The sequence below is a fragment of the Oncorhynchus nerka genome, linkage group LG20 (genome assembly GCF_034236695.1).
Source record: "Oncorhynchus nerka isolate Pitt River linkage group LG20, Oner_Uvic_2.0, whole genome shotgun sequence".
NCBI classification, from domain to species: Eukaryota; Metazoa; Chordata; class Actinopteri; order Salmoniformes; family Salmonidae; genus Oncorhynchus; species Oncorhynchus nerka.
The window spans coordinates 38,235,305-38,260,306 of record NC_088415.1 but is presented as its reverse complement, the minus strand read 5'-3'; the positions used below and the strand labels follow the sequence as shown (position 1 = coordinate 38,260,306).

Genomic DNA, 25,002 nt, shown 5'->3' with positions numbered 1-25,002 from the left:
GTTTTGGTCTATATTAATTTATTTATTAAATACACTCCCTGAACTTGCTTCCCAATTCCCAGCATACAGGAAACACGGATCAACCAGATGATGATCCAGGGTCATGTCCCACTTGGTGAAATCAGGAAGTGCATTTCCGTCATCTGTCTTGCGCTGATACGTTTGTGTACTTTTATGTAGGATTGAGAACCTGGAGCAGCGCAACGAGGGCATCTACATCTGCAGAGCCACCAGTGTTCACGGCCAGGCCCAGGACTCCGCCAAGCTTACCATCCAAGGTCTGTCCAACATCCACAAAATCACTGAGACACACTGACACACGTTTTGACACACAACCCTGAGTTACAACAGTGGAGAATTTTGTATAGCCGCTGTATGCAATCTATTATAATTCTGTTCGAAATCAGGGGCATAAAACATATTGCCCGCAAACCAGATCCGGCACACGAGCTCATTCAATTTGGCCCGCAGGGGAGTGAATTTTTTTATTTATTTTGGGGGCGGGGAAACGATCTCAATTGACATTGAAATGGCTAAAACCAAACTGAAACTGTGTAGAAGTGGACCTACATTTTATAGTATATTTTCTCTGTCCAGCTTGCTAACAGTCAATGAAACGAATGTTAGACAGTCAGGGAGCATGGAACATTTTAAAAGCGATGGCTAGAGGACTAGTTGCTTGTTTTGACGGCTTGGAGATATAACACATTTTAGTTGCAGTGCTCCGGACCTTGGTGAAGACTGAATGCGGCCTGCGGGGCAAAATGAGTTTGACACCCCCTAAATATATCCATTCCAGCATTAATTTAATGTTGGTATTAACTCTCTCCCGTCTACAGCCCTGCCCAAGGTGATGATCAACGTACGTACCGCTGTGCAGACAGTGATGGTGGGTAACTCTGTGGAGTTTGAGTGCCAGGCAATCGGCGAGCCCCAGCCCACGGTGCGCTGGAGCAAGGTGGGAGGGCCCCTGCCGGCACACATCATGGTGAAGGGAGGCATGCTGAAGATCGAGCAGGTGTCTGATGCTGACGCTGGACAGTACCGCTGCACTGCCACCAACGACGTGGGCTCTGTGCAGTCTCAGGTGGTCCTACATGTCCAATGTGAGTAGAAAGAGAAGTGTACTGCACCTGTACGTCTGCAAAACACACATAGACGCAAAGACGCGCACACACAACACGCGTACATACTCCTATAGCCCTTGTCCCCTCTGATCATTTATTGTTGGATATTTGTTGATAAAGCCCTACCCCAGATCGCAGCTCTGCCAGAGCTGAACGAAGTGACAGTGGGATCAGATGCTGTCCTGCCCTGTGTGGCATCAGGCTACCCAGTGCCTGCCATCAAATGGTCCAAGGTAGCCAACAAACTATTAAAGATAGTGCCTATCTGTTTCTGACCATTTTCATCTGCTTTGTGCCTGGTGAACAGGATCCTGATTTGACCCTTTGTAACATGTTCTGTGTCCTTCTCTCTCTAGCTGGATGGGGAACTCCATCCTAAGTGTAGACAGGTAGTCAACACCTTGACGGTTCCCGAAGTGACCCACGAGGATTCTGGCACCTACGTGTGCACTGCCTCCAACAAGCAGGGCAAAGTGGAGGCCTTAACAACCCTCAAAGTCCATGGTCAGTCAGCTGTATAGAAACACTGTGGAAGGCAATATACAGTTGAAGTCGGAAGTTTACATACACCTAAGCCAAGTACATTTAAACTCAGTTTTTCACAATTCCTGACATTTAATCCTAGTAAAAATTCCCTGTCTTTAGTCAGTTAGGATCACAACTTTATTTTAGGAATGTGAGATGTCAGAATAATACACTGCTCAAAAAAATAAAGGGAACACTTAAACAACACAATGTAACTCCAAGTCAATCACACTTCTGTGAAATCAAACTGTCCACTTAGGAAGCAACACTGATTGACAATAAATTGCACATGCTGTTGTGCAAATGGAATAGACAACAGGTGGAAATTATAGGCAATTAGCAAGACACCCCCAATAAAGGAGTGGTTCTGCAGGTGGTGACCACAGACCACTTCACTTCTCAGTTCCTATGCTTCCTGGCTGATGTTTTGGTCACTTTTGAATGCTGGCGGTGCTTTCACTCTAGTGGTAGCATGAGACGGAGTCTACAACCCACACAAGTGGCTCAGGTAGAACAGCTCATCCAGGATGGAACATCAATGCGAGCTGTGGCAAGGTTTGCTGTGTCTGTCAGCGTAGTGTCCAGAGCATGGAGGCGCTACCAGGAGGCAGGCCAGTACATCAGGAGACGTGGAGGAGGCCATAGGAGGGCAACAACCCAGCAGCAGGACCGCTACCTCCGCCTTTGTGCAAGGAGGAGCACTGCCAGAGCCCTGCAAAATGACCTCCAGCAGGCCACAAATGTGCATGTGTCTGCTCAAACGGTCAGAAACAACTCCATGAGGGTGGTATGAGGGCCCGACGTCCACAGGTGGGGGTTGTGCTTACAGCCCAACACCGTGCAGGATGTTTGGCATTTGCCAGAGAACACCAAGATTGGCAAATTCGCCACTGGCGCCCTGTGCTCTTCACAGATGAAAGCAGGTTCACACTGAGCACATGTGACAGACGTGACAGAGTCTGGAGACGCCGTGGAGAACGTTCTGCTGCCTGCAACATCCTCCAGCATGACCGGTTTGGCGGTGGGTCAGTCATGGTGTGGGGTGGAATTTCTTTGGGGGACCGCACAGCCCTCCATGTGCTCGCCAGAGGTAGCCTGACTGCCATTAGGTACCGAGATGAGATCCTCAGACCCCTTGTGAGACCATATGCTGGTGTGGTTGGCCCTGGGTTCCTCCTAATGCAAGACAATGGTAGACCTCATGTGGCTGGAGTGTGTCAGCAGTTCCTGCAAGAGGAAGGCATTGATGCTATGGACTGGCCCGCCCGTTCCCCAGACCTGAATCCAATTGAGCACATCTGGGACATCATGTCTCACTCCATCCACCAACGCCACGTTGCACCACAGACTGTCCTGAGGTTGGCGGATGCTTTAGTCCAGGTCTGGGTCCCTCAGGATCTCCTCCGGCCACCTCATCAGGAGCATGCCCAGGCGTTGTAGGGAGGTCATACAGGCACGTGGAGGCCATACACACTACTGAGCCTCATTTTGACTTGTTTTAAGGACATTACATCAAAGTTGGATCAGCCTGTAGTGTGGTTTTCCACTTTAATTTTGAGTGTGACTCCAAATCCAGACCTCCATGGGTTGATAAATTTGATTTCCATTGATCATTTTTCTGTGATTTTGTTGTCAGCACATTCAACTATGTTAAGAAAAAAGTATTTAATAAGGATATTTCATTCATTCAGATCTAGGATGTGTTATTTTAGTGTTCCCTTTATTTTTTTGAGCAGTGTAGATACTTTTGTACCTGTTTCCTCCAGCATCTTCACAAGGTCCTTTGCTGTTCTGGGATTGATTTTCACTTTTCGCACCAAAGTGCGTTCATCTCTAGGAGACAGAACGCGTCTCATTCCTGAGCGGTATGATGGCTGCGTGGTCCCATGGTGTTTATACTTGCGTACTATTGTTTGTACAGATGAGCGTGGTACCTTCAGGCGTTTGGAAATTGTCTAAAATGTCAAATAAAAAAAAAACAGATTTTCTTTTGATTTTCCCATGATGTCAAGCAAAGAGGCACTGAGTTTGAAGGGAGGCCTTGAAATACATTCACAGGTACACCTCCCATTGACTCAAATTGTGTCAATTAGCCTATCAGAAGCTTTTAAAGCCATGACATCATTTTCTGGACTTTTCCAAGCTGTTTAAAGGCACAAGCTGTTTAAAGGCACAGTCAACTTAGTGTATGTAAACTTCTGACCCACTGGAATTGTGATACTGTGAATTATAAGTGAACTGTTCTGTCTGTAAACAATTGTTGGAAAAATGACTTGTGTCATGCACAAAGTAGATGTCCTAACTGACTTGGCAAAACTATAGTTTGTTAAGAAGAAATTTGTGGAGTGGTTGAAAAACAAGTTTTAATGACTCCAACCTAAGTGTATGTAAACTTCTGACTTCAACTGTTACATTATTGCCAGTATCCAACACCATGGTTCCCCATCCCCTATCTCTAGTTCATAGGCAGTAAGCTCAATCGGAGGGGAACTTTCGATATTGCCAGTATCTAACTCTACGATTCTCCATCCTTTATCTCTACAGATCGAGTTATGCCCTATTTCACCCAGGAGCCCCTGTCCTATCTCACTCTGCCCACCATCAAGAACGCCTACAAGTCCTTCAGCATCAAGATTAGCTTCAGGCCAGACAATCCTGATGGTGAGGCTGTAGTCACTTACAGTCAGACTTATGTACTGAAAAATAGCTTTCTCTGCACCAGTGGATTTGCAACTTTTGCTTTGAAGATAGTTTCACTGACTACAGTGATCCTGACTGCATCTGTTATGTCTGTGTGTCGTTGAGTGCATTCTCTTTCCTTGTTTTTTTCCCACATGATTTCACCCCCCTCTTCTGTCCCTCCACACACTCCCTCTCTTCTCACCCATGTGGTGTGAAGGTCTCATCCTCTATGCGGGTGAGTCGCAGTGCTTGAGCTCACACACTCAGGACTGATGCAGGTGATGCTTTTTGGGCTGAAAAGCCACCAGTGATGTTGACCTTTTACCTTGCCATAATGCATCCTAATGTAGGGTACAGCTGATGGCTGTGAGAAGCCTATTGAAGAATGGTCTATGTCCTCATTCAGGCATGGTGGCTGTGTTAGTGCCCCCCGCTCGTCATTCCATTAGTCTTTGGCCTATTGATGAGGACAGTATGATGCCATCATTACAATCCATTTCATCTCTGTGCATCAGCTTCTACCTACAAGACTGTCCTGCTACTACTTAAGACAAGCTTTATTATTGCAAAATTAATGTCTTATTAGCCTATACAGTGATTAGGCCTCATAATAAAGATTGGACAGTACTGTATGTGGCTTCGCAATTCTGAAGCTAGTAAAGAATACAGTACCACCAGCGAGGTGGGGTGCTTCAATGGGTAACACACATACTCTGATAACAACTTCCATACCAGCTCATGGAAGCTGTACAGAGTAAACTACTACCCCCCCCCAAAAAAAACAATTGTGCCGCATTTAAGAAATCTCTCTCTGCTATAACCGCTACGTTTCAGAGCCATAGATGCTACGGATACATTTATGAGGAGGCATGGTTTTCGACTGCCCTGGCTTCGACCTTGCTGATGATGGTTGGGCAGAGTTTAGCAGAGCATGTGTCGCTGGCATGCAGCCCGTGTGAAGGCAGAGATGGATCAAGCCAGACAGACGAACAGTTTGATACAGAGCAGAGTGATGCCCCAGGGCAGTAGATACTAGAACCTGTTTTTGACTGTCCCAAGCTTGGCCCTTAACCTGCTAGCATGCAGCTTATTTGAGTGACCTCAACTCCCCTCTTGGTGCCAGGGGGTCTGTTTTTCACTGACTGGCTCCAGGGGGTGTGGGTGTGTACCAAGCTAACTGTACCTCCACTGGTCCACCAGGTATGATCATCTACAATGGACAGAAGAGGACCATGGGAGCAGACTTCATCTCTCTGGGGCTGGTGGGAGGCAGGCCTGAGTTCAGGTGAGCACCTAGCTGTCATTCTGGCGCACTATGAACACTACATGAGCTCAATGTGTAAGAGTAAACAAGCTATTGATGAATGTTAACTTGAACTGTCCTTAGTCTCTGTCAAAATTAGCTGATGATAATTGCGATCACAATCATGCTGGCAAAAACGACAATGATAGCGATAACGCTAACCTGTTTTCTCCTGCCAGGTTTGACGTGGGTTCTGGCATGGCCACCATCCGCTACCCCACCCCCATCAAACTGGGAGAGTTCCACACCATAGAGCTCTACCGCAACCAAACCCAGGGCTCCATCATAGTGGACAGGGAGGCCCCCGTCAATGGGAGCTCACAGGTAGTGTCCCGCTCTCATTTTTTTTTAGATCCAGAGACTGTTCAACAATGTCATTCACACGAAGAGAATATCCAACAGACGCTCCCGGGTAGTTTCACATAGTCAGTCAAAGACTGTTGAGTTCATACAAAGTACATACAGTATCAAGGAGATTAATCCATGAACACTGTTTCCCGTCTTGTATCACAGGGAAAGTTCCAGGGACTGGATCTAAACGAGGAGTTGTATGTGGGTGGTTACCCCAACTACACCCTCTTGGCCAAGACAGCTGGCCTCAAGACCGGCTTTGTCGGTGAGAGATCACTCTTTGTTCACTTTCAACCAGAACACCTGGTGCAACACAAATGTCCCATACTTCAGGGAACAGTAGATACACATTTATAACATGCAGTATTTGTTTGTTTGGTAACTGGTTATTTCTTAACAGTAAACAAGACTTTGCTGATCACTGTTTTGGAATGTTCCGGTTCTTATTCTTGGTTCTATCCAGGGTGCATCCGTAAGCTGGTCATCCAAGGTGATGAGATCATCTTCAAGGATCTGCAGCGCAGCTCCACGGGCGTGTCCAACTGTCCCGTCTGCACTGACCGCCCCTGTCAGGTCAGCTGACAACCACGTCCTCAGACCCCGCTTGAAAAATATATGAATTTGTTCATTCATTGAGGTGTTGTGTTTCAGAATGGAGGGATGTGCCAGGACTCTGAGGCCAGTCTGTACAAGTGTAGCTGTCCCAGAGGATTCACAGGGAGTAACTGCCAGCACCACTCCTCCCTGTACTGCCACCCAGAGGCTTGTGGACCGGACGCCACCTGCATCAACCGTCAGAAAACTCTGGGCTACGACTGTCGATGCCACCTGGGCAAGTCTGGAAACAAGTGCATGGACGGTAAGGGAAACCAGTTTTTTTTATTTTTTTTTCTGTGCATTGCCCACTTTCCTGTATTGCAATTGAGGCATAATCACACCTTACTAGATATAATAGATATTCTCTCTATCCTGTTTGTTTTTAGGCATTTTGGTCACATAATATCTCAACATCTTGTTGCTGTTTGTTTCCTCTAGGTGAATTGGTGACTACTCCCCTGTTTGACGGTACGGACTCGTACATTGCATACCCTCCTCTGACCAACATCCACAACGACCTGCGCATCGGGATGGAGTTCAAACCCATGGCCCTGGACGGCCTGATGTTCTTCAGCGTGGGCAAGAAGATGAAGACTGAGGACTTTGTCTCCCTGGAGATGGTAGACGGATACGTGCAATTCCGCTATGAACTGGGGACTGGTGAGAGCATAAAGACACATTATAATTAAGCAATAATCCCGAAGGGGTGTAGTATATGGCCAATATACCACGGCTATTGACTGTTCTTATGCACGATGCAACGAAGAGAGCCTGGATACAGCCCTTAGCCGTGGTATATTGGCAATATACCACAACCCCCTGAGGTGCCTTATTGCTATTAAAAACTGACTACCAACGTAAGGAGAACAGTAAAAATAAATGTTCTGTCATACCATACCCATGGTATACGGTCTGATATACCACTGCTTCCAGCCAATCAGCATTCGGGGCTGAAACCACCCAGTTTATAATAAATATATATATATAAACAGTGGGGCAAAAAAGTATTTAGTCAGCCACCAATTGTGCAAGTTATACCACTTAAAAAGATGAGAGGCCTGTAATTTTCATCTTATGTACACTTCAACTATGACAGACAAAATGAGAAAAAAAATCCAGAAAATCACATTGTAGGATTTTTAATGAATTTATTTGCAAATTATGATGGAAAATAAGTATATAGAATACTGAGATAGCTACTCATCCTGGTGTATCCTCTCCGACTGTTATCTTTTCGTTTTCAAGCTGAAAGCTTTTTCTGGCTAGAAAGCACTGATGCCTTCAGATATAGTGGACATAGTGGAAACCATGCTACTACTGTCTTTGTTTCCAGGCCAAGCTGTCCTGCGCAGTCCTGAGCCGATCACCCGTGACCAGTGGCACCGCGTGGAAGCCGGGCGCCTCGACAAGGACGGCTCTCTGAAGGTTGACGGTGGCCGGGAGGTCAGGAGGTCGTCACCTGGCAAGGCCCAGGGCCTGAACATCCACACCCCCATGTACCTGGGAGGAGTCCCCAACTTTGAGATCGTACCCAAGACCCTTAACATCAGTGATATGTTTTATGGATGCGTTGGAGAGGTGCGCTCAACACACACACACACACACACACACAGAGTGAGAGAGACACGTGAGGATTCATGATTCCCTTTATTACCATTCATAATCACTAATGTCATGTTTATAATCACCTTAGTACCACCAATGTCACTTCAGATATCCAGTCACAGACCAGTCACAGAATATCCGTGTACAATAGAGGGGGAAAAACAAAATGTCTTTTCCCTGTCAATTTGACTTGACAGGACCTTTAACCTCTACCATGTGTATTGTCCCTTGTCCAGGTGTCCATCAATGGTAAGAAGGTGGACCTGTCCTACAGCTTCACAGAGAGCATGGCCATCGTCCAGTGTACGGACAACAGTCCCTGTGACCGCAACCCCTGTCTGAACGGGGCGAGATGCATGCCCACTGCTGAGTATGAATACCAGTGTCTCTGCAAGGATGGCTTCGAGGGTGAGTCCATTGTAAATGTTAAATGACGTACAATCTATGGGACTTCAGTTTGGATCGAGCTATATGCCATAGATTGATTTAAGAATTGGTATTCAATAACCCTATCCTATTCTGATAATATTGACCAAATCAATTGTATTTGTCACATGCTTTGTGAACAACATGTGTAGACTTACGGGCCCTCCAAACAATGCAGAGATAATTGTTGTTTATTATAATAGAAAGGTAATAACACAATAAATACAGTGATAACTTGGTTATATACACGGGGTACCAGTGAAGGAATACGCCGATATGAAGGAATACGAGGTAACTGCACTACAAGACCAGAAGTATGTGGACACCTGCTTGTTGTGCGTCTCATTCCAAAATTATGGGCATTAATATAGAGTTGGTCCCCCCTTTGCTGCTATAACAGCTTTCCATTAGGAGTCGAAACTAGAGGTCGACCGATTAATCGGAATGGCCGATTAATTAGGGCCGATTTCGAGTTTTCATAACAATCGGAATCTGCATTTTTGGACACTGATCATGGCCGAATACATTGCACTCCACGAGGAGACTGCGTGGCAGGCTGACTACCCGTTATGCGAGTGCTGCAAGGAGCCAAGGTAAGGTGCTAGCTAGCATTAAACGTATATTATAAAAAACAATCAATCTTAACATGATCACTAGTTAACTACACATGGTTGATGATGTTACTAGTTTACCTAGCTTGTCCTACGTTGCCTATAATCGATGCGGTGCCTGTTAATTTATCATTGAATCATAGCTTACTTGGCCAAACGGGTGATTTAACAAGCGCATTCGCGAAAAAAGCACTGTCGTTGCACCAATGTGTACCTAAACATCAACGCCTTTCTTAAAATCATTACCCAAGTATATTTTTTTTCACCTGCATATTTAGTTAATATTGCCTGCTAACATTAATTTATTTTAACTAGGGAAATTGTGTCACTTCTCTTGCGTTCTGTGCAACAGAGTCAGGGTATATGCAGCAGTTTGGGCCGCCTGGTTCGTTGCGAACTGTGAAGACTATTTCTCCCTAACAAAGACAGCCAACTTCGCCAAACGGGGGATGATTTAACATAAGCACTACGTGAAAAAAGCACAATCGTTGCATGAATGTGCCTAACCATAAACATCAATGCCTTTCTTAAAATCAATACACAGAAGTATATTTTTCTTAAACCTGCATATTTAGTTAAAAGAAATCCAGGTTAGCAGGCAATATTAAACATGGGAAATTGTGTCACTTCTCTTGTGTTCATTGCACACAGAGTCAGGTTATATGCAACAGTTTGGGCCGCCTGGCTCGTTGCGAACTAATTTGCCAAAATGTTACGCAATTATGACATTACATTGAAGGTTGTGCAATGTAACAGGAATATTTAGACTGATGGATGCCACCCGTTAGATAAAATATGGAACGGTTCCGTATTTCATTGAAAGAATAAACGTTTTGTTTTCGAAATGATAGTTTCCGGATTCGACCATATTAATGACCTAAGGCTCGTATTTCTGTGTGTTATTATGTTATAATTAAGTTTATGATTTGATACAGCAGTCTGACTGAGCGGTGGTAGGCAGCAGCAGGCTCGTAAGCATTCATTCACACAGCACTTGAGTGCATTTGCCAGCAGCTCTTCGCTGTGCTTCAAGCATTGAGATGTTTATGACGTCAAGCCTATCAACTCCCGAGATTAGGCTGGTGTAACCGATGTGAAATGGCTAGCTAGTTAGCGGGGTGTGCGCTAATAGCGTTTCAATCGGTGACGTCACTCGCTCTGAGACCTTGAAGTAGTTGTTCCCCTTGCCCTGCAAGGGCCGCGGCTTTTGTGGAGCGATGGGTAACGATACTTCGAGGGTGGCTGTTGTCGACGTGTTCCTGGTTCGAGCCCAGGTAGGGGCAAGGAGAGGGACGGAAGCTATATGGTTACACTGACAATACTATAGTGCCTATAAGAACATCCAATAGTCAAAGGTATATGAAATACAAATGGGATAGAGAGAAATTCTCCTATAATAAGTACAACCTAAAACTTCTTACCTGGGAATATTGAAGACTCATGTTAAATGGAACCACCAGCTTTCATATGTTCTGATCAAGGAACTTTAACGTTAGCTTTTTTTACATGGCACATATTGCACTTTCTTTTCCAACACTTTTTTGCATTATTTAAACCAAATTGAACATGTTTCATTATTTATTTTAGGCTAAATTGATTTTATTGATGTATTAAGTTAAAATAAGTGTTCATTCAGTATTGCTTTAATTGTTATTATTACAAATATTTTTTGGGGTCCTCCAATAATCGGTATCGGTATCGGCGTTGAAAAATCATAATCGGTCGACCTCTAGTTGAAACATTGCTGCAAGGACTTGCTTTCATTCAGCCACAAGAGCAGTAGTGAGGTCGGACACTGATGGGCGATTAGGCCTGGCTCAGTCGGCATTCCAATTCATCCCAAGGGTGTTCGATGGAGTTGAGGTTAGGGCTCTGTGCATGCCAGTCAAGTTCTTCCACGCCGATCGCGACAAACCATTTCTTTATGGACCTCGCTTTGTGTGCAGGGGCATTGTCATGCTGAAACGGGAAAGGGCATTCCCCAAACTGTTGCCAGAAAGTTCACTGGAACTAAGGGGCCTAACTTGAAAAACAGCCCAAGAGCATTATTCCTCATCCACCAAACTTTACAGTTGGCATTATGCATTGGGGGTGGGAGCGTTCTCCTGGCATCCGCCAAACCCAGATTTGTCCGTCGGATTGCCAGATGGTGAAACGTGACTCACCACTCCAGGGAATGCGTTTCCCCTGCTCCAGAGTCCAATGTTAGTGAGCTCTACACCACTCCAGCCAAAGTTTGGCATTGTGCAAGGCCATGGAAACCCATTTCAAGAAGCTCCCGGCTAACAGTTCTTGTGCTGACGTTGCTTCCAGAGGCAGTTTGGAACTCTGCAGTGAATGTTGCCACAAGGACAGGTGATTTTTACGCTCTTCAGCACTCAGCATTCCCCTTCTGTGAGCTTGTGTGTCCTACCACTTTGCGGCTGAGCCGATGTTGCTCCTAGATGTTTCCGCTTCACAATAACAGCACTTACAGTTGACTGGGGCAGTTCTAGCAGGGCAGAAATTTGACAAATTAACTTGGACAGGTGGCATCCTATGATGGTGCTACGTTGAAAGTCACTGAGCTCTTCAGTACGGGCCATTTTACTGCCAATGTTTGTCTATGGAGATTGCATGGCTGTGTTCTATTCGATACACCTGTCAGCAAAAAAAAATCCACTAATTTCAAGGGGTGTCCACATACTTTTGTATATACAGTACCAGTCAAATCAAGGCAAAGGGTGGCTACTATGAAGAATCTCAAATATAAAATGTATTTTGATTTGTTTAACACTTTTGTGGTTACTACATGATTCCATTCAGCAAACTTAACATGTGTAAATATTTGTATGAACATAACAAGATTCAACAACTGACATAAACTGAACAATTTCCACAGATGTGACTAACAGAAATGGAATAATGTGTCCCTGAACAAAGGGGGGGTCAAAATCAAAAGTAACAGTCAGTATCTGATGTGGCCACCAGCTGCATTAAGTACTGCAGTGCATCTCCTCCTCATTGACTGCACCAGATTTGCCAGTTCTTGCTGTGAGATGTTACCCCACTCTTCCACCAAGGCACCTGCAAGTTCCCAGACTTTTCTGGGGGGAATGGCCCTAGCCCTCACCCTCCGGTCCAACAGGTCCCAGACGTGCTTAATGGGATTGAGATCCGGGCTCTTCGCTGGCCATGGCAGAACACAGACATTCCTGTCTTGCGGGAAATCATGCACGAGCAGTATGGCTGGTAGCATTGTCATGCTGGAGGGTCATGTCAGGATGAGCCTGCAGGAAGGGTACCAAATGACGGAGGAGGATGTCTTCCCTGTAACGCACAGCGTTGAGATTGCCTGCAATGACGACAAACTCAGTCCGATGATACTGTGACACACCGCCCCAGACCATGACGGACCCTCCACCTCCAAATCAATCCCGCTCCAGAGTACAGGCCTCGGTTTAACGCTCATTCCTTCTATGATGAACGTGAATTCAACCATCACCCCTGGTGAGACAAAACCGCGACTTGTCATTGAAGAGCGCTTTTTGCCATTCCTGTCTGGTCCAGCGACGGTGGGTTTGTGCCCATGGGCGACATTGTTGCTGGTGATGTCTGAGGACCTGCCTTACAACAGGCCGACAAGCCCTCAGTCCAGCCTCTCAGCTTATTGCGGAAAGTCTGAGCACTGATGGAGGGATTGTGCGCTTCTGGTGTAACTCGGGCAGTTGTTGCCATCCTGTACCTGTCCCACATGTTTGGATATACCGATCCTGTGCAGGTGTTACACGTGGTCTGCCACTGCGAGGATGATCAGCTGTCCGTCCTGTCTCAATGTAGTGCTGTCTTAGGTGTCTCACAGTACGGACATTGCAATTTATTTCCCTGGCCACATCTGCAGTCCTCATGCCTCCTTGCAGCATACCTAAGGCACATTCACACAGATGAGCAGGGAACCTGGGCATCTTTCTTTTGGTGTTTTTCAGAGTCAGTAGAAAGGCCTCTTTAGTGTCTTAACTTTTCATAGCTGAGACCTTAATTGCCTACCGTCTGTAAGCTGTTAGTGTCTTAACATCCGTTCCACAGGTGCATGTTCATTAATTGTTTATGGTTCATTGAACAAGCATGGGAAACAGTGTTTAAACCCTTTACAATGAAGATCTGTGAAGTTATTTGGATTTTTACTAATTATCTTTGAAAGACGGGGTCCTGAAAAAGGGACGTTTCTTTTTTTGCTGAGTTTAGTTTTGATATCTTCACTATTATTCTACAATGTAGAAAATAGTAAAACATAAAGAAACCCTGTAATGAGTAGGTGTCCAAACTTTTGACTGGTACTGTACATATAGGCAGGGATAAAGTGACTAGGCAACAGGATCGATAATAAAGAGTAGCAGCAACGTATGTGATGAGAGTCAAGAGTTAGTGTAAAGATGGGTCAGTGCAGATAGTCCAGGTAGCTATTGGTTAACTATTTAGCAAATGGGGTCACTGCAGTGTGTATCTGTCCTCCTAATGCCACTTTGACCCTTCTAACCCCTGACCCTGTGCCCTCTGCAGGTGAGCGCTGTGAGGTGGTGAGGGACACCTGCCAGAGCAGTGACCAGTGCCAGAATGGAGGCAGCTGTGTGAATGGCCAGTGTGTGTGTCCCGTAGGCTTCAATGGCCCCATCTGTGGACAGAGTAAGTACTGCTCTTATTTTCCTATACACTGGACACAACACAACCATTCCACTATATCTTGGTCCTCTGTTGGGGTCTTGGTGGTCCTTTGAAGCTCAGTTGGTAGAGTATGGCGCTGGCAGTGGCAACATCAGCATAGTGGGTTCAATTCCCAGGAATTGAAACATGTACGCGTGACTAAGTCGCTTTGGATAATAGCGTCTGCTAAATGACATCTATTATATTATCTTTTAGTCCTTTGAGATGTAACTTTGTTATCAAAGAGAATGAGGGAGACCAGCAGAGCGAATGGAACAATTCTGGATAAAAGTATCTGGATAAGGAATTATTATAAACCTTATTAAAACACTTTAATATATTGTATTTTAGTTTTCTACCAATTACTCCAAGAATTGCCCTGTTACCATAAAAGCTGATGTATGGTATAATTGTGAATGATGATTTTGTTTGCAGTGCTGTGTCTTCAGTAGCTTGGAGATAAAGAAATGTCTGGAAATCTCTTCACAGCACCACATTAGTTTTAGAATACACCCTTATCATATTGAGCGAGATTGTTACAGTGGCTGGCGAAAGTATTCACCCCTCTCTGCAATTTCTTATTTGTTGCTTTACAACCTGGAATTAAAATATATTTTTTGGGGGGGAGGTTTGTATTATTTGATTTACACAACATGCCTACCACTTTGAAGATGCAAAATATTTTTTTACAAAAGAACTGAACTTGAGCATGCATAACTTTTCACCCCCCTCCCCCCAAAGTCAATACTTTGTAGAGACACCTTTTGCAGCCCATTCTTCAAGGCAAAACTGCTCCAGCTCCTTCAAGTTGGATGGGTTCCGCTGGTGTACAGCAATCTTGAAGTCATACCACAGATTCTCAATTGGATTGAGGTCTGGGCTTTGACTAGGCCATTCCAAGGCATTTAAATGTTTTCCCTTAAAACACTCGAGTGTTGCTTTAGCAGTATACTTAGGGTCATTGTCCTACTGGAAGCTGAACCTCCGTCCCAGTCTCAAATCTCTGGAAGACTGAAACAACTTTCCCTCAAGAATTTCCCTGTATTTAGCACCGTCCATCATTCCTTCAATTCTGACCAGTTTCCCAGTCCCTGCCGATGGAAAAACATCCCACAGCATGATGCTGCCACCACCATGCTTCACTGTGGGGATGGTGTTCTTGAGGTGATGAGAGGTGTTGGGTTTGCCCCAGACATGGTGTTTTCCTTGATGGCCAAAAAGCTACATTTTTGTCTCATCTGACCAGAATACCTTCTTCCATATGTTTGGGGAGTCTCCCACATGCCTTTTGGCGAACACTAAATGTGTCTGCTTATTTTTTTTCTTTAAGCAATGGCTTTTTTCTGGCCACTCTTCCGTAACGCCCAGCTCTGGAGTGTACGGCTTAAAGTGGACAGATACTCCAATCTCCACTGGGGAGCTTTGCAGTTCCTTCAGGGTTATCTTTGGTCTCTTTGTTGCTTCTCTGATTCATGCCCTCCTTGCCTGGTCTGACTTTTTTGGTGGGCGGCCCTCTCTTGGCAGGTTTGTTGTGGTGCCATATTTTTTACATTTTTTAATAATGGATTTAATGGTGCTCTGTGGGATGTTCGAAGTTAATGTTTTTTTTTATTTTTATAACCTAACCATGATCTGTACTCCAACTGTGTCCCTGACCTGTTTGGAGAGCTCCTTGGTCTTCATGGTGCCGCTTGCTTGGTGGTGCCTCTTGCTTAGTGGTGTTGCAGAATCTGGGGCCTTTCAGAACAGGTGTGTGTGTGTTACTGAGATCATGTGACACTTAAACTACACAGGTAGACTTTATTTAACTAATTGTGACTTCTGAAGGTAATTGGTTGCACCAGATCATATTTATGGGCATCATAGCAAAGGAGGTGAATACATATGCACGCACCACTTTTCTGTTTTTTATTCTTTAGAATTTTTTTAAATAAGTAATTTTTTTCACTTCACCAATTTGGACTATTTTGTGTATGTCCATTACATGAAATCCAAATAAAAATCAATTTAAATTACAGGTTGTAATGCAACAAAATAGGAAAAACACCAAGGGGGATGAATACTTTTGCAAGGCACTGTATGTCTACTGGTAACTAGCTCTATCCCATAGGACGTTGCGTTAGCTAGACCTCAACCAGACCCCTCGTCTAAGGAATGGTCCCATATGAAGATGATTCTCCACACTCGAACCTCCATAACATTAGACAGTTAGTCTATAGGATCCACCCGTGCTCTGAAGTGTTGGGTGTCTGAGCCACATGTCTTACCCCTGGCCTCTCATGGTTATATCCCACACACACAGGCCAGGTCTCCAGCTTCGCCGAGGCCCTGTGGAATTTGGAGGGTAGCGGGGGGAATGGTACAGTATCCCTCCCTTCAGTTCTGCCTGACATAACCGTGACTAACCGTCAGGGGCCCCACCGACCGACCTGAGGGCCCTCAAGAGCCCCAGTGGGCCCCCGCCGCCAGCCTAACACACTCAGCAAATCAGAGAAACAAGTCAATTACACAACACGTGTACTGTACTACCAAACCAACACTACACATGTCTGTTCTGTACTCAACTGGTGGCTTGTGGTCCAATCTGTGACATGTTGGGAGAGGGGAATTCTATGTTAAAGGCTAAGTGTAGATGGATATGACATAATCTTGCAGTTGCGTCTCAGCAGCTTTTGGCCCAGTGACACTTTCTCTTTGTCTTGTTTTGAGATACCTTATAGGTTTTAAATGTAGAATTCCCCTTTTTTCCCCTCTCCTAAACAAGCGTCCTGTCGAGTCTATGACATAATAACCAACCACTCACTGCAACACGAACCTCTGGTCCGTCTTCTGAACTGCCTGTCCAAAACCACAACAGAAACAACTCCACTACTGCTGTCGGTGGAAACTGACTGTGAAATGCATTTTCTACGTATTGGAACAAGGATGTTCGTTGTCAGTTACTAACCACTAAAAGTATTTGGATTAAAGTATTATCAGGGGTGTGTTGAAACTCCTGAAGATGATAACATGGAGTATTACATCATCTGGGTCCCCACTGCACTGATATGCCTGTATCTTTTGACTAGTTTGTGTGTGTGTAAGGAATGACATGTACTATGGAGAATGTCATCTGACTGGAGTTTTGTACAGTTTGTCTGTCAATACAGAATCTTCAATCTGCAACATTGGTCTAAAATACTGTACTGTAAGGAATACATGTCAAAAATAGAGCTATTTGAAATGTTAATTCAAAATATTGTTCCTAAAGTCAAACAATAAGAAGATGCTCTGTCTTTTCCCCTCTTTCCATGTCTGTCTTCACTCTTGTGTAACTACTGTAGTTTCTAACTGAGCCAGTTGGATGGTTCTATTCAGCCTGCTGCCACCTATGGCAACATACAGGAAACTAAAGTGTTGTGTTTTCTACTCTGTTTTTATAGATGCCCCCACTGAGTATGCAGCTCAATTCTATGACAACGGTTACCTTGCTCTTCCCAAGACGATCTTCCCCAGAAGGTGAGACAGAGTTTCCCAAGTGGGGAAGGAAGCAACTTTCTTTAAGCTGTATCAGTTTCCTTCTCTAAAATGGTCACTATTGTAGTGAGGCATTGACGTGGTCTTGTGTGTGTGTGTGTTGCAGCGGCCCTGACGCTCCAGAGACCATCGAGATGGAGCTCAAGGTCAACACCTCCTCCAAAGAGGGCCTGATCCTGTGGCAGGGAGTAGTATGTCCTAACCTTGCCACCGTACCCCACCCCACCACGCAGCACTCCTTATCATCCTTACCATCTAATCACACGTTTACCAATAACACACTTTCACAAAATGACCTACCTTTTTACACTCCCATTAATAATAATACATTTGATGTGTATGAGTAGCTTTTCTAAGACTCAAATGGGTTCGCTTGACATTTAACTGCTCTTTTCTGTTTGGTTATTCATAATGTTTGGCTCTCACTGCTCACTCCTTACTCGTTTCATTGAGTTTGATGCAACTTACAGAATGGCTGTCGGTTTGGCATGATTGGCTCTGAGCGAGCCATGTGACAGTCCCAGGTCCAGGCATGGTTTGACAGCACTGTTTTGTTTGCCTGCACTGCATGTTGCCTGGTTGACTCTTTGCCTCTCTCACCCGACCCCACTCCCATCTTCCCCAGGAGCCCTTTAATGGCGCTAGCCATTTCCGCAAGATGCATGCTAGTAAAAAGGTATCCACCTCACCAAAACACCTGGTAAATATGGTATATTTCAGGATATGTACTTCACAGGAAGTTGGTGGCACCTTAATTGGGGAGGACGGGCTCACAGTAATGGCTGGAATGGAATAAATGGCTTGATAATCAAACACAATGTTTCTGTGTGTTTTGATATCATTCACTTAATTCCAGCCATTATTATGAGTCGTCCTCCCACTCAGCAGCCTCCTGTGATGTACTTCATGTATAGATGTATTGTGAGAATTTGACACTTACACTACTAATGGACGACATGTTTTGAAATGTACAACAATCTGGATAAGGCTACTTGGCTTTCGTTGTCTCTGGCTGGAGCAGCCTACCACTTTTAGCTATCAATTCAATCAATCTTTAACAATGTACTATAATATGCATCATCGCTGTGGCAGCTTCAATGCTTATTGTTATGTTGCATGTAACTTAGCTTGTACTGTACTACCAAAAGGAGCTTGATTCAGGTTTGTGATCAAAGCTTGACTAGGTATAAAAAAATATATGTATGTATCTTCTACAATACAGGTAACTCCACAAGTCTTAATAACAGAGAATATGTGCACTCAGTAAATAAATAAAAATCCATTATGGTTTTAATATATCAATATACTGTCATAACATACATATATGTGTCACCTAAACAACTTTATTTCCAGGAGCTTGGAGATCAAGGAAAGGGCAAGGACTTTATAAGTCTTGGTCTGCAAAACGGACACTTGGTCTTCAGGTAAGAAAGCATCACTGTCATGACTGTTTTTCTTTTTGATAATTGTGGTTGCCTAAGGAATATGCCATGCTTACGGTTCGTATATAACTGATTGCCAAAGTGTTTACACCAGTCCTAAGTAAGCACATAGTTTCTCATTCTCCTGTATGTCGTCCTACTGTAGTAGTAATGCTACTGTTGCATGTTCCCTGTCTGTCCACAGCTACCAGCTGGGCAGTGGAGAGTCTCAGATACAGTCCAGAGAGCCCATCAATGATGGCAGATGGCACAAGGTCACTGCCGTGAGGTAATGTACCATACGTGACCTTCCACTCGTGTTCTGTTACACCTCCTATTATCAGTACCTCCGGGATTCCACCATTCTGCAATCGCAATTATTATTTTTTTGATTAATCAACAATTCCCTGCATATTATACGAGGGCTTTGCATATTTGACCAATCACCGCACTATTTCCACTTAAAACAGTGAAATCACCGCACTATTTCCACTTAAAACAGTGAAATCACCTCACTATTTCCACTTAAAACAGTGAAATCACCGCACTATTTCCACTTAAAACAGTGAAATCACCGCACTATTTCCACTTAAAACAGTGAAATCACCGCACTATTTCCACTTAAAACAGTGAAATCACCGCACTATTTCCACTTAAAACAGTGAAATCACCGCACTATTTCCACTTAAAACAGTGAAATCACCGCACTATTTCCACTTAAAACAGTGAAATCATCGCAATATTATCGAATTAAACTGAGCCATTCCCGCAGTACAAAAAGAGGGCTCACAATTTCAACCCAATCACCCCACATTTACCGCATAAATGGTTCAATCAAGCCAGATGTCAACGTTTTCCCTCGTCAGCACATTTTCATGACAAATGTTGCCATGCAAAATCTGATTTGCTTCAGCAAAATCAAGCATTTTTTGCCTGCAAATATCACCAAAAATCCTGGAGGGACTGTCTTTTTTTACCTTTTATTTTTCACCTCCACAGTGTCTTTAAAAATGTATTTCTAATGTCACTGATGGATCTATTTTGAATCGATTTTTGGTAGGGGTGTATTTTCTCAATGAATGGACTCTGCTTTGTGACAAAGTGTCTTGATCATACGAGTAAGGGAAGTTTTCTTCTGTGTGATCAGAACTGGTAAACAGGGATATATTCAGATAGACGGAGCAGCCATTCAACGAGGACAATCACAAGGCAAAAGCATCATGGTGAACACCAAAGGCAGCGTATACCTGGGTACGTCTCCTTCCTGTTGGGAAAATCTCAAGGATTATATTTCAGTCTCCAAAGAGTAGAGAAATACAGTACCTTAAATATCCTGTTGGAAATGTGAACTTTACCCTTTCCAAAGTGTCTAAATAGTACAAAAGTACAGTGTCCAAAATCAATAGGGAAATGACTGACTAAAAGAGGTGATATTATGTCTTCTCTAAGGACATGCACTGTGTGTGTGTGTGTGTGTGTGTGTGTGTGTGTGTGTGCGCTCATGTGTCTGTTTGTTACAGGGGGAGCCCCAGATATATCTGCGATGACGGGAGGGAAGTTCTCCTCGGGGCTCACAGGCTGTGTGAGGAACCTGTCTCTGATGAACGCCCGGCCGGGAGATCAGCCAGCCAGACCCATCGAGCTGCAGGCCGCCGCAGAGAATGGCATCAACGTTGGGCGCTGCTCCTCATAGGCCTATAGCGGCCCCCCACACACACACACACACACACACCCAGAGACTATGGAGACAAGATTCAATCAGACTCACAGAGAGACTTGCCCACATACATACATACAGTCAGTTTGTAAAAAAAAACATGGTGCTTTGCTGCTACCAAAAACAAAGCTACTCAACAAAATTATATTTTGCTCTCTGTGCATTGAACCAAAAAAAAAGTTAACAAATACTAACAAGTCTTCACTTGCTTAGTGCTGTATTCTCAATGAAGGACACAGGAGATCCAGTACAGTTTTCATACTCCCAGCAGTAGCTTTTAGTCATGAGAAAGAGTCAAATGCCATAGGCCTTCTACAATGGATCAGATCCTATGGAGTTGGAGATGTTTTTACAGCACTGAATTTTTATTTCTATACATATAAATATATATTATATATTTGTGGGGGAAACATGCAAACTTAACCATAACTGCTCTTTGTCCTAGAGTTGATTTTGGGTTCTAATATTGTGTGTCCAGGGCTTTTTTTATAGGGCCTAGTTGTGTTAATACATGCAGACATTAAAGCCTTCTTTCTTCACTTCTGTAGGGGAAATGTAGCGGTGAGCTTGCTTACAGACGTGTTACGCTATTGGGGGAGGGGTCATGGCACAAAGCATCATCAAGACACATCTCAGGGGAGGACAGGATTTTAAAAACAGGCAGAACGCTATTAGAAGTACTCGTGCTTTTCCATTCTACCAAATCGTTTCTGATCTGTTTCTGAAATCACTTGCCTTCCCACACCTAGCATGGTTGCCATTTTTTGTGTCTGTAAAACATTTTTTTTTTTTTTACTTGGTGCTATTAAGTTTGACATGGAAATACGGCCCACTAGCGGTTATTTGTCTCCCTTATAATAATGTAGTACATGTGTTTCTTCATTTCTACATTTGAAAGAATATCAGTGTAAAACACATGCTACACGTGCCTACTTTCTTTCACCTCTCCTGAGGTTGGGGAGGTTGTGGTGTTCTCCAGATATGCATGAGATCTGAGGTTTGTTTTAGTATTAGCTGAAATCGTCATTGTTTAAGTGTCTCCTCCGACGTCCTATTTGATTGAGTAGATCTCCAAAAGACGTCAAGGTGTTTTAAAGAATGAATGGCGATTTGTATTGTGTTTTTTTAAATGATGAGTGGTTCTGAGAATTCTAAGACATTTTGTCATTTTACTTCTGCTGTCAGCCATGTGGCAACTATCTGCCAGTCAGGTAAAATATCAGTTTAGTCTGAGTGTGTGTGAGTGGCTACATGTGTACTTATAAGTTCAGTATGTATGTGTTGCCCCTCAACCCCCCACCCTCTCTTTAAACCCCTATAAGATGTTTGTATGAACTGTATATGTGTACTGAAAGCGAGTGTGTACTGTTACTGTATATGTGTGTGTGTGTGTGTGTGTGTGTACTGAATGTGAGTCTCGACCATCTAAATCCTCAGGAGGGTCACCGCAGAACTGCCTCAAGATGCTCCTCAGTCAGTTTCAGGTTCAGTAGCAACTAGCCTTGGTTACAGTCTTCTAGAAACTAACAAGTCTGATATTGAACTATTTAACAGCTGCATCATTTTGTTAGCTGTTGTGCCTAACACTGTATGGAAGCACATTCATGCCAAAATCATTTTTTATTGGGGTAGACATATTGGAGGGGGACTAACGGACACATAGCAGTCAGAGTCAATTACTTTAGGAGAAAGCAGTTGCAACCTCCCTGGTGGGGTGCTAGCTAGCTGTGACCTATGTAGCTCCAATGAGCATGCTCGCCCACACTGGTTTACCTCATGACAAATATGGCATCAAAATTCACATCACGAGGTTCACAAACTGAATCTTAAGATTATGTTGATTAATATTCTGAAAATGAGCACCATCAGTTAACTTAAAGTTGCTTCATTTTTATTTATATTTGTTTCTTTAAAAATGTTTTATCTTCATTTCAGGCTTGATTCTGCTGTTGTAGAGCAATCAGAAAAGCTTGGCATAATTTTCTTGGGTTATTGTGTATTGCCTCCCCATCCCCCTGTTCCCTTCATGTTTGGTTTTAATACCTTTCCTCCATGAGTGTCTTGCCCCCCTGGCGTTCCCACCATGACCCCTCAGTCCATACAGTCTCAGTGGAGTGTCTGTGCAACAACTGTGGTAACCAACAGTAATATCAGTCTGAGAAGGGGTTGTCAACTGGTTTGTGCTAGAGCTAAATGGATGTGTACTTTGTGTATTTCTACATCTACAGTTGAAGTCGGAAGTTTACATACACTTAGATTATTTCACTTATAATTCACTGTATCACAATTCCAGTGGGTCAGAAGTTTACATACACTAAGTTGACTGTCCCTTTAAACAGCTTGGAAGATTCCAGAAAATTAGGTAATGGCTTTAGAAGCTTCTGATAGGCTAATTGACATCATTTGAGTCAATTGGAGGTGTACGTGTGGATGTATTTCAAGGCCTACCTTCAAACACGGTGCCTCTTTGCTTGACATCATGGGAAAATCAAAATAAATCAGCCAAGACCTCAGAAAAACAATTGTAGACCTCCACAAGTCTGGTTCATCCTTGGGAGCAATTTCCAAATGCCTGAAGGTACCACATTCATCAGTACAAACAATAGTACGCAAGTATAAACACTATGGGACCACGCAGCTGTCATGCCGCTCAGAAAGGAGACGCGTTTGGTCTCCTAGAGATGAACGTACTTTGGTGTGAAAAGTGCAAATCAACCTTGTGAAGATTCTGGAGGAAGCGGGTACAAAAGTATCTATATCCACAGTAAACAAGCCCTATATCGACATAACCTGAAAGGCCGCTCAGCAAGGAAGAAGCCACTGCTCCAAAACCGCCATAAAAATGCCAGACTAAGATCATACTTTTTGGAGAAATGTCCTCTGGTCTGATGAAACAAAAATAGAACTGTTTGGCCATAATGACATTCGGTATGTTTGGAGGAAAAATGGGGAGGCTTGTAAGCCGAAGAACAACATCCCAACCTTGAAGCACGGGGGTGGCAGCATCATATTGTGGGGTTGATTTGCTGCAGGAGGGAATGGTGCACTTCACAAAATAGATGGCATCATGAGGATGGAAAAGTATGTGGCTATATTGAAGCAATATCTCAAGACATCAGTTAAAGTTAAAGCTTGGTCGCAAATGAGTCTTCCAAATGGACAATGACCCCAAGCATACTTCCAAAGTTGTGGCAAAATGGCTTAAGGATAACAAAGTCAAGGTATTGGAGTGGCCATCACAAAGCCCTGACCTCAATCCTATAGAACATTTGTGGGCAGGCAGAACTGAAAAAGTGTGTACGAGCAAGGAGGCCTTCAAACCTGACTCTGTTACACCAGCTCTGTCAGGAGGAATGGACCAAAATTCACCCAACCTATTGTGGAAGGCTACCCGAAACATTTGACCCAGGTTAAACAATTTAAAGACCAAATACTAATTGAGTGTATGTAAACTTTCTGACCCACTGGGAATGTGATGAAAGAAATAAAAGCTGAAATTAATCATTCTCTCTACTATTATTCTGACATTTCACATTCTTAAAATAAAGTGGTGGTCCTAACTGACCTAAGACAGGGAATTTCTACTAGAATTAAATGTCAGGAATTGTGAAAAACTGAGTTTAAATGATTTTGGCTAAGGTGTATGTAAACTTCTGACTTCAACTGCATATACAGTATGGCTCTGCATTGGGCTATCCGATTAGATTACAAAATTGAAGATTAGTCTAAACTACTGTATGTTACACTCTTTGATTGTGTTACCATTACTCATTGGGACATGTTAGTGTGTTAATTGCGGAGTTGTGGCCAAAACACAGCATAAACACAGATGAGAAACTGTCACACAAATCATGAATACATTGAAAGCCCTATATGTGTGGTCTTAATCATAAGATATACCTGGGTATGAATGATGTACTGATTATTTATGAAGTAAATATGGGCGCTTTCATTATTGATGAAGATATTATTGAACTTTTTTTGAAATGGTTAATATTGTCTGTTTCTTAGATTAAAGGCAAATGTTGAAAAAGAGTCACAACATTCTAGTGAATGGAAGTGTACTACACAATGTTATTGTCCATTGGATGATAATGCTCGTGTTCCTGACCTTCCCAAGGGTTTCTTTATTAAAACAACATTCATGTGCTATTTATACTCTTGTGAGTCGTGTTCTTTTGCCAGTCGTTATTTTTTAAGTAGTTGTTTTTTTTCTCAGTCATATTATTGTTGTTATATACTTATTTTGACGCTGTGTAGACAGTTGCAGCCATACTGTATTTGCGGTTGTTTATTTCCCATTTAATAATTCACTTATAGTTATCGTGTGCTCCAGTCCTAGGACATTCTGGAAATGATACGATCGTTACCCTTAGATCCAGGCTGTATCACATCTGGCCGTGATTGGGAGTTCCATAGGGCGGCGCACAATTGGCCCAGC

The 25,002-nt window shown here is 43.6% G+C and overlaps 1 protein-coding gene across 12 annotated transcripts in view; it reads left to right on the top strand.

The window, feature by feature from the left end:
- Nucleotides 1-24,717, top strand: part of LOC115102455 (basement membrane-specific heparan sulfate proteoglycan core protein-like) — a 173,367-nt gene extending 148,650 nt beyond the window's left edge. For 6 of the 12 annotated variants that reach the window (XM_065005470.1, XM_065005473.1, XM_065005475.1 and 3 more), the window contains 23 exons: nucleotides 181-278; nucleotides 840-1,106; nucleotides 1,248-1,360; nucleotides 1,484-1,631; nucleotides 4,197-4,313; nucleotides 4,552-4,569; nucleotides 5,535-5,619; nucleotides 5,817-5,961; nucleotides 6,151-6,253; nucleotides 6,452-6,561; nucleotides 6,640-6,847; nucleotides 7,024-7,245; nucleotides 7,919-8,163; nucleotides 8,427-8,598; nucleotides 13,767-13,889; nucleotides 16,210-16,266; nucleotides 17,330-17,405; nucleotides 17,530-17,614; nucleotides 18,049-18,123; nucleotides 18,777-18,847; nucleotides 19,050-19,133; nucleotides 19,992-20,095; nucleotides 20,365-24,717. In XM_065005470.1, coding sequence (XP_064861542.1) covers nucleotides 181-278; nucleotides 840-1,106; nucleotides 1,248-1,360; nucleotides 1,484-1,631; nucleotides 4,197-4,313; nucleotides 4,552-4,569; nucleotides 5,535-5,619; nucleotides 5,817-5,961; nucleotides 6,151-6,253; nucleotides 6,452-6,561; nucleotides 6,640-6,847; nucleotides 7,024-7,245; nucleotides 7,919-8,163; nucleotides 8,427-8,598; nucleotides 13,767-13,889; nucleotides 16,210-16,266; nucleotides 17,330-17,405; nucleotides 17,530-17,614; nucleotides 18,049-18,123; nucleotides 18,777-18,847; nucleotides 19,050-19,133; nucleotides 19,992-20,095; nucleotides 20,365-20,537 — 2,899 coding nt within the window. In that variant the 3' untranslated portion in view covers nucleotides 20,538-24,717. The remainder of the gene's footprint in view (nucleotides 1-180; nucleotides 279-839; nucleotides 1,107-1,247; nucleotides 1,361-1,483; nucleotides 1,632-4,196; nucleotides 4,314-4,551; nucleotides 4,570-5,534; nucleotides 5,620-5,816; nucleotides 5,962-6,150; nucleotides 6,254-6,451; nucleotides 6,562-6,639; nucleotides 6,848-7,023; nucleotides 7,246-7,918; nucleotides 8,164-8,426; nucleotides 8,599-13,766; nucleotides 13,890-16,209; nucleotides 16,267-17,329; nucleotides 17,406-17,529; nucleotides 17,615-18,048; nucleotides 18,124-18,776; nucleotides 18,848-19,049; nucleotides 19,134-19,991; nucleotides 20,096-20,364) is intronic. The other 6 variants (XM_065005479.1, XM_065005472.1, XM_065005480.1 and 3 more) reach the window with 4 other exon arrangements.
- The last annotated feature ends 285 nt before the right edge of the window (nucleotides 24,718-25,002 follow it).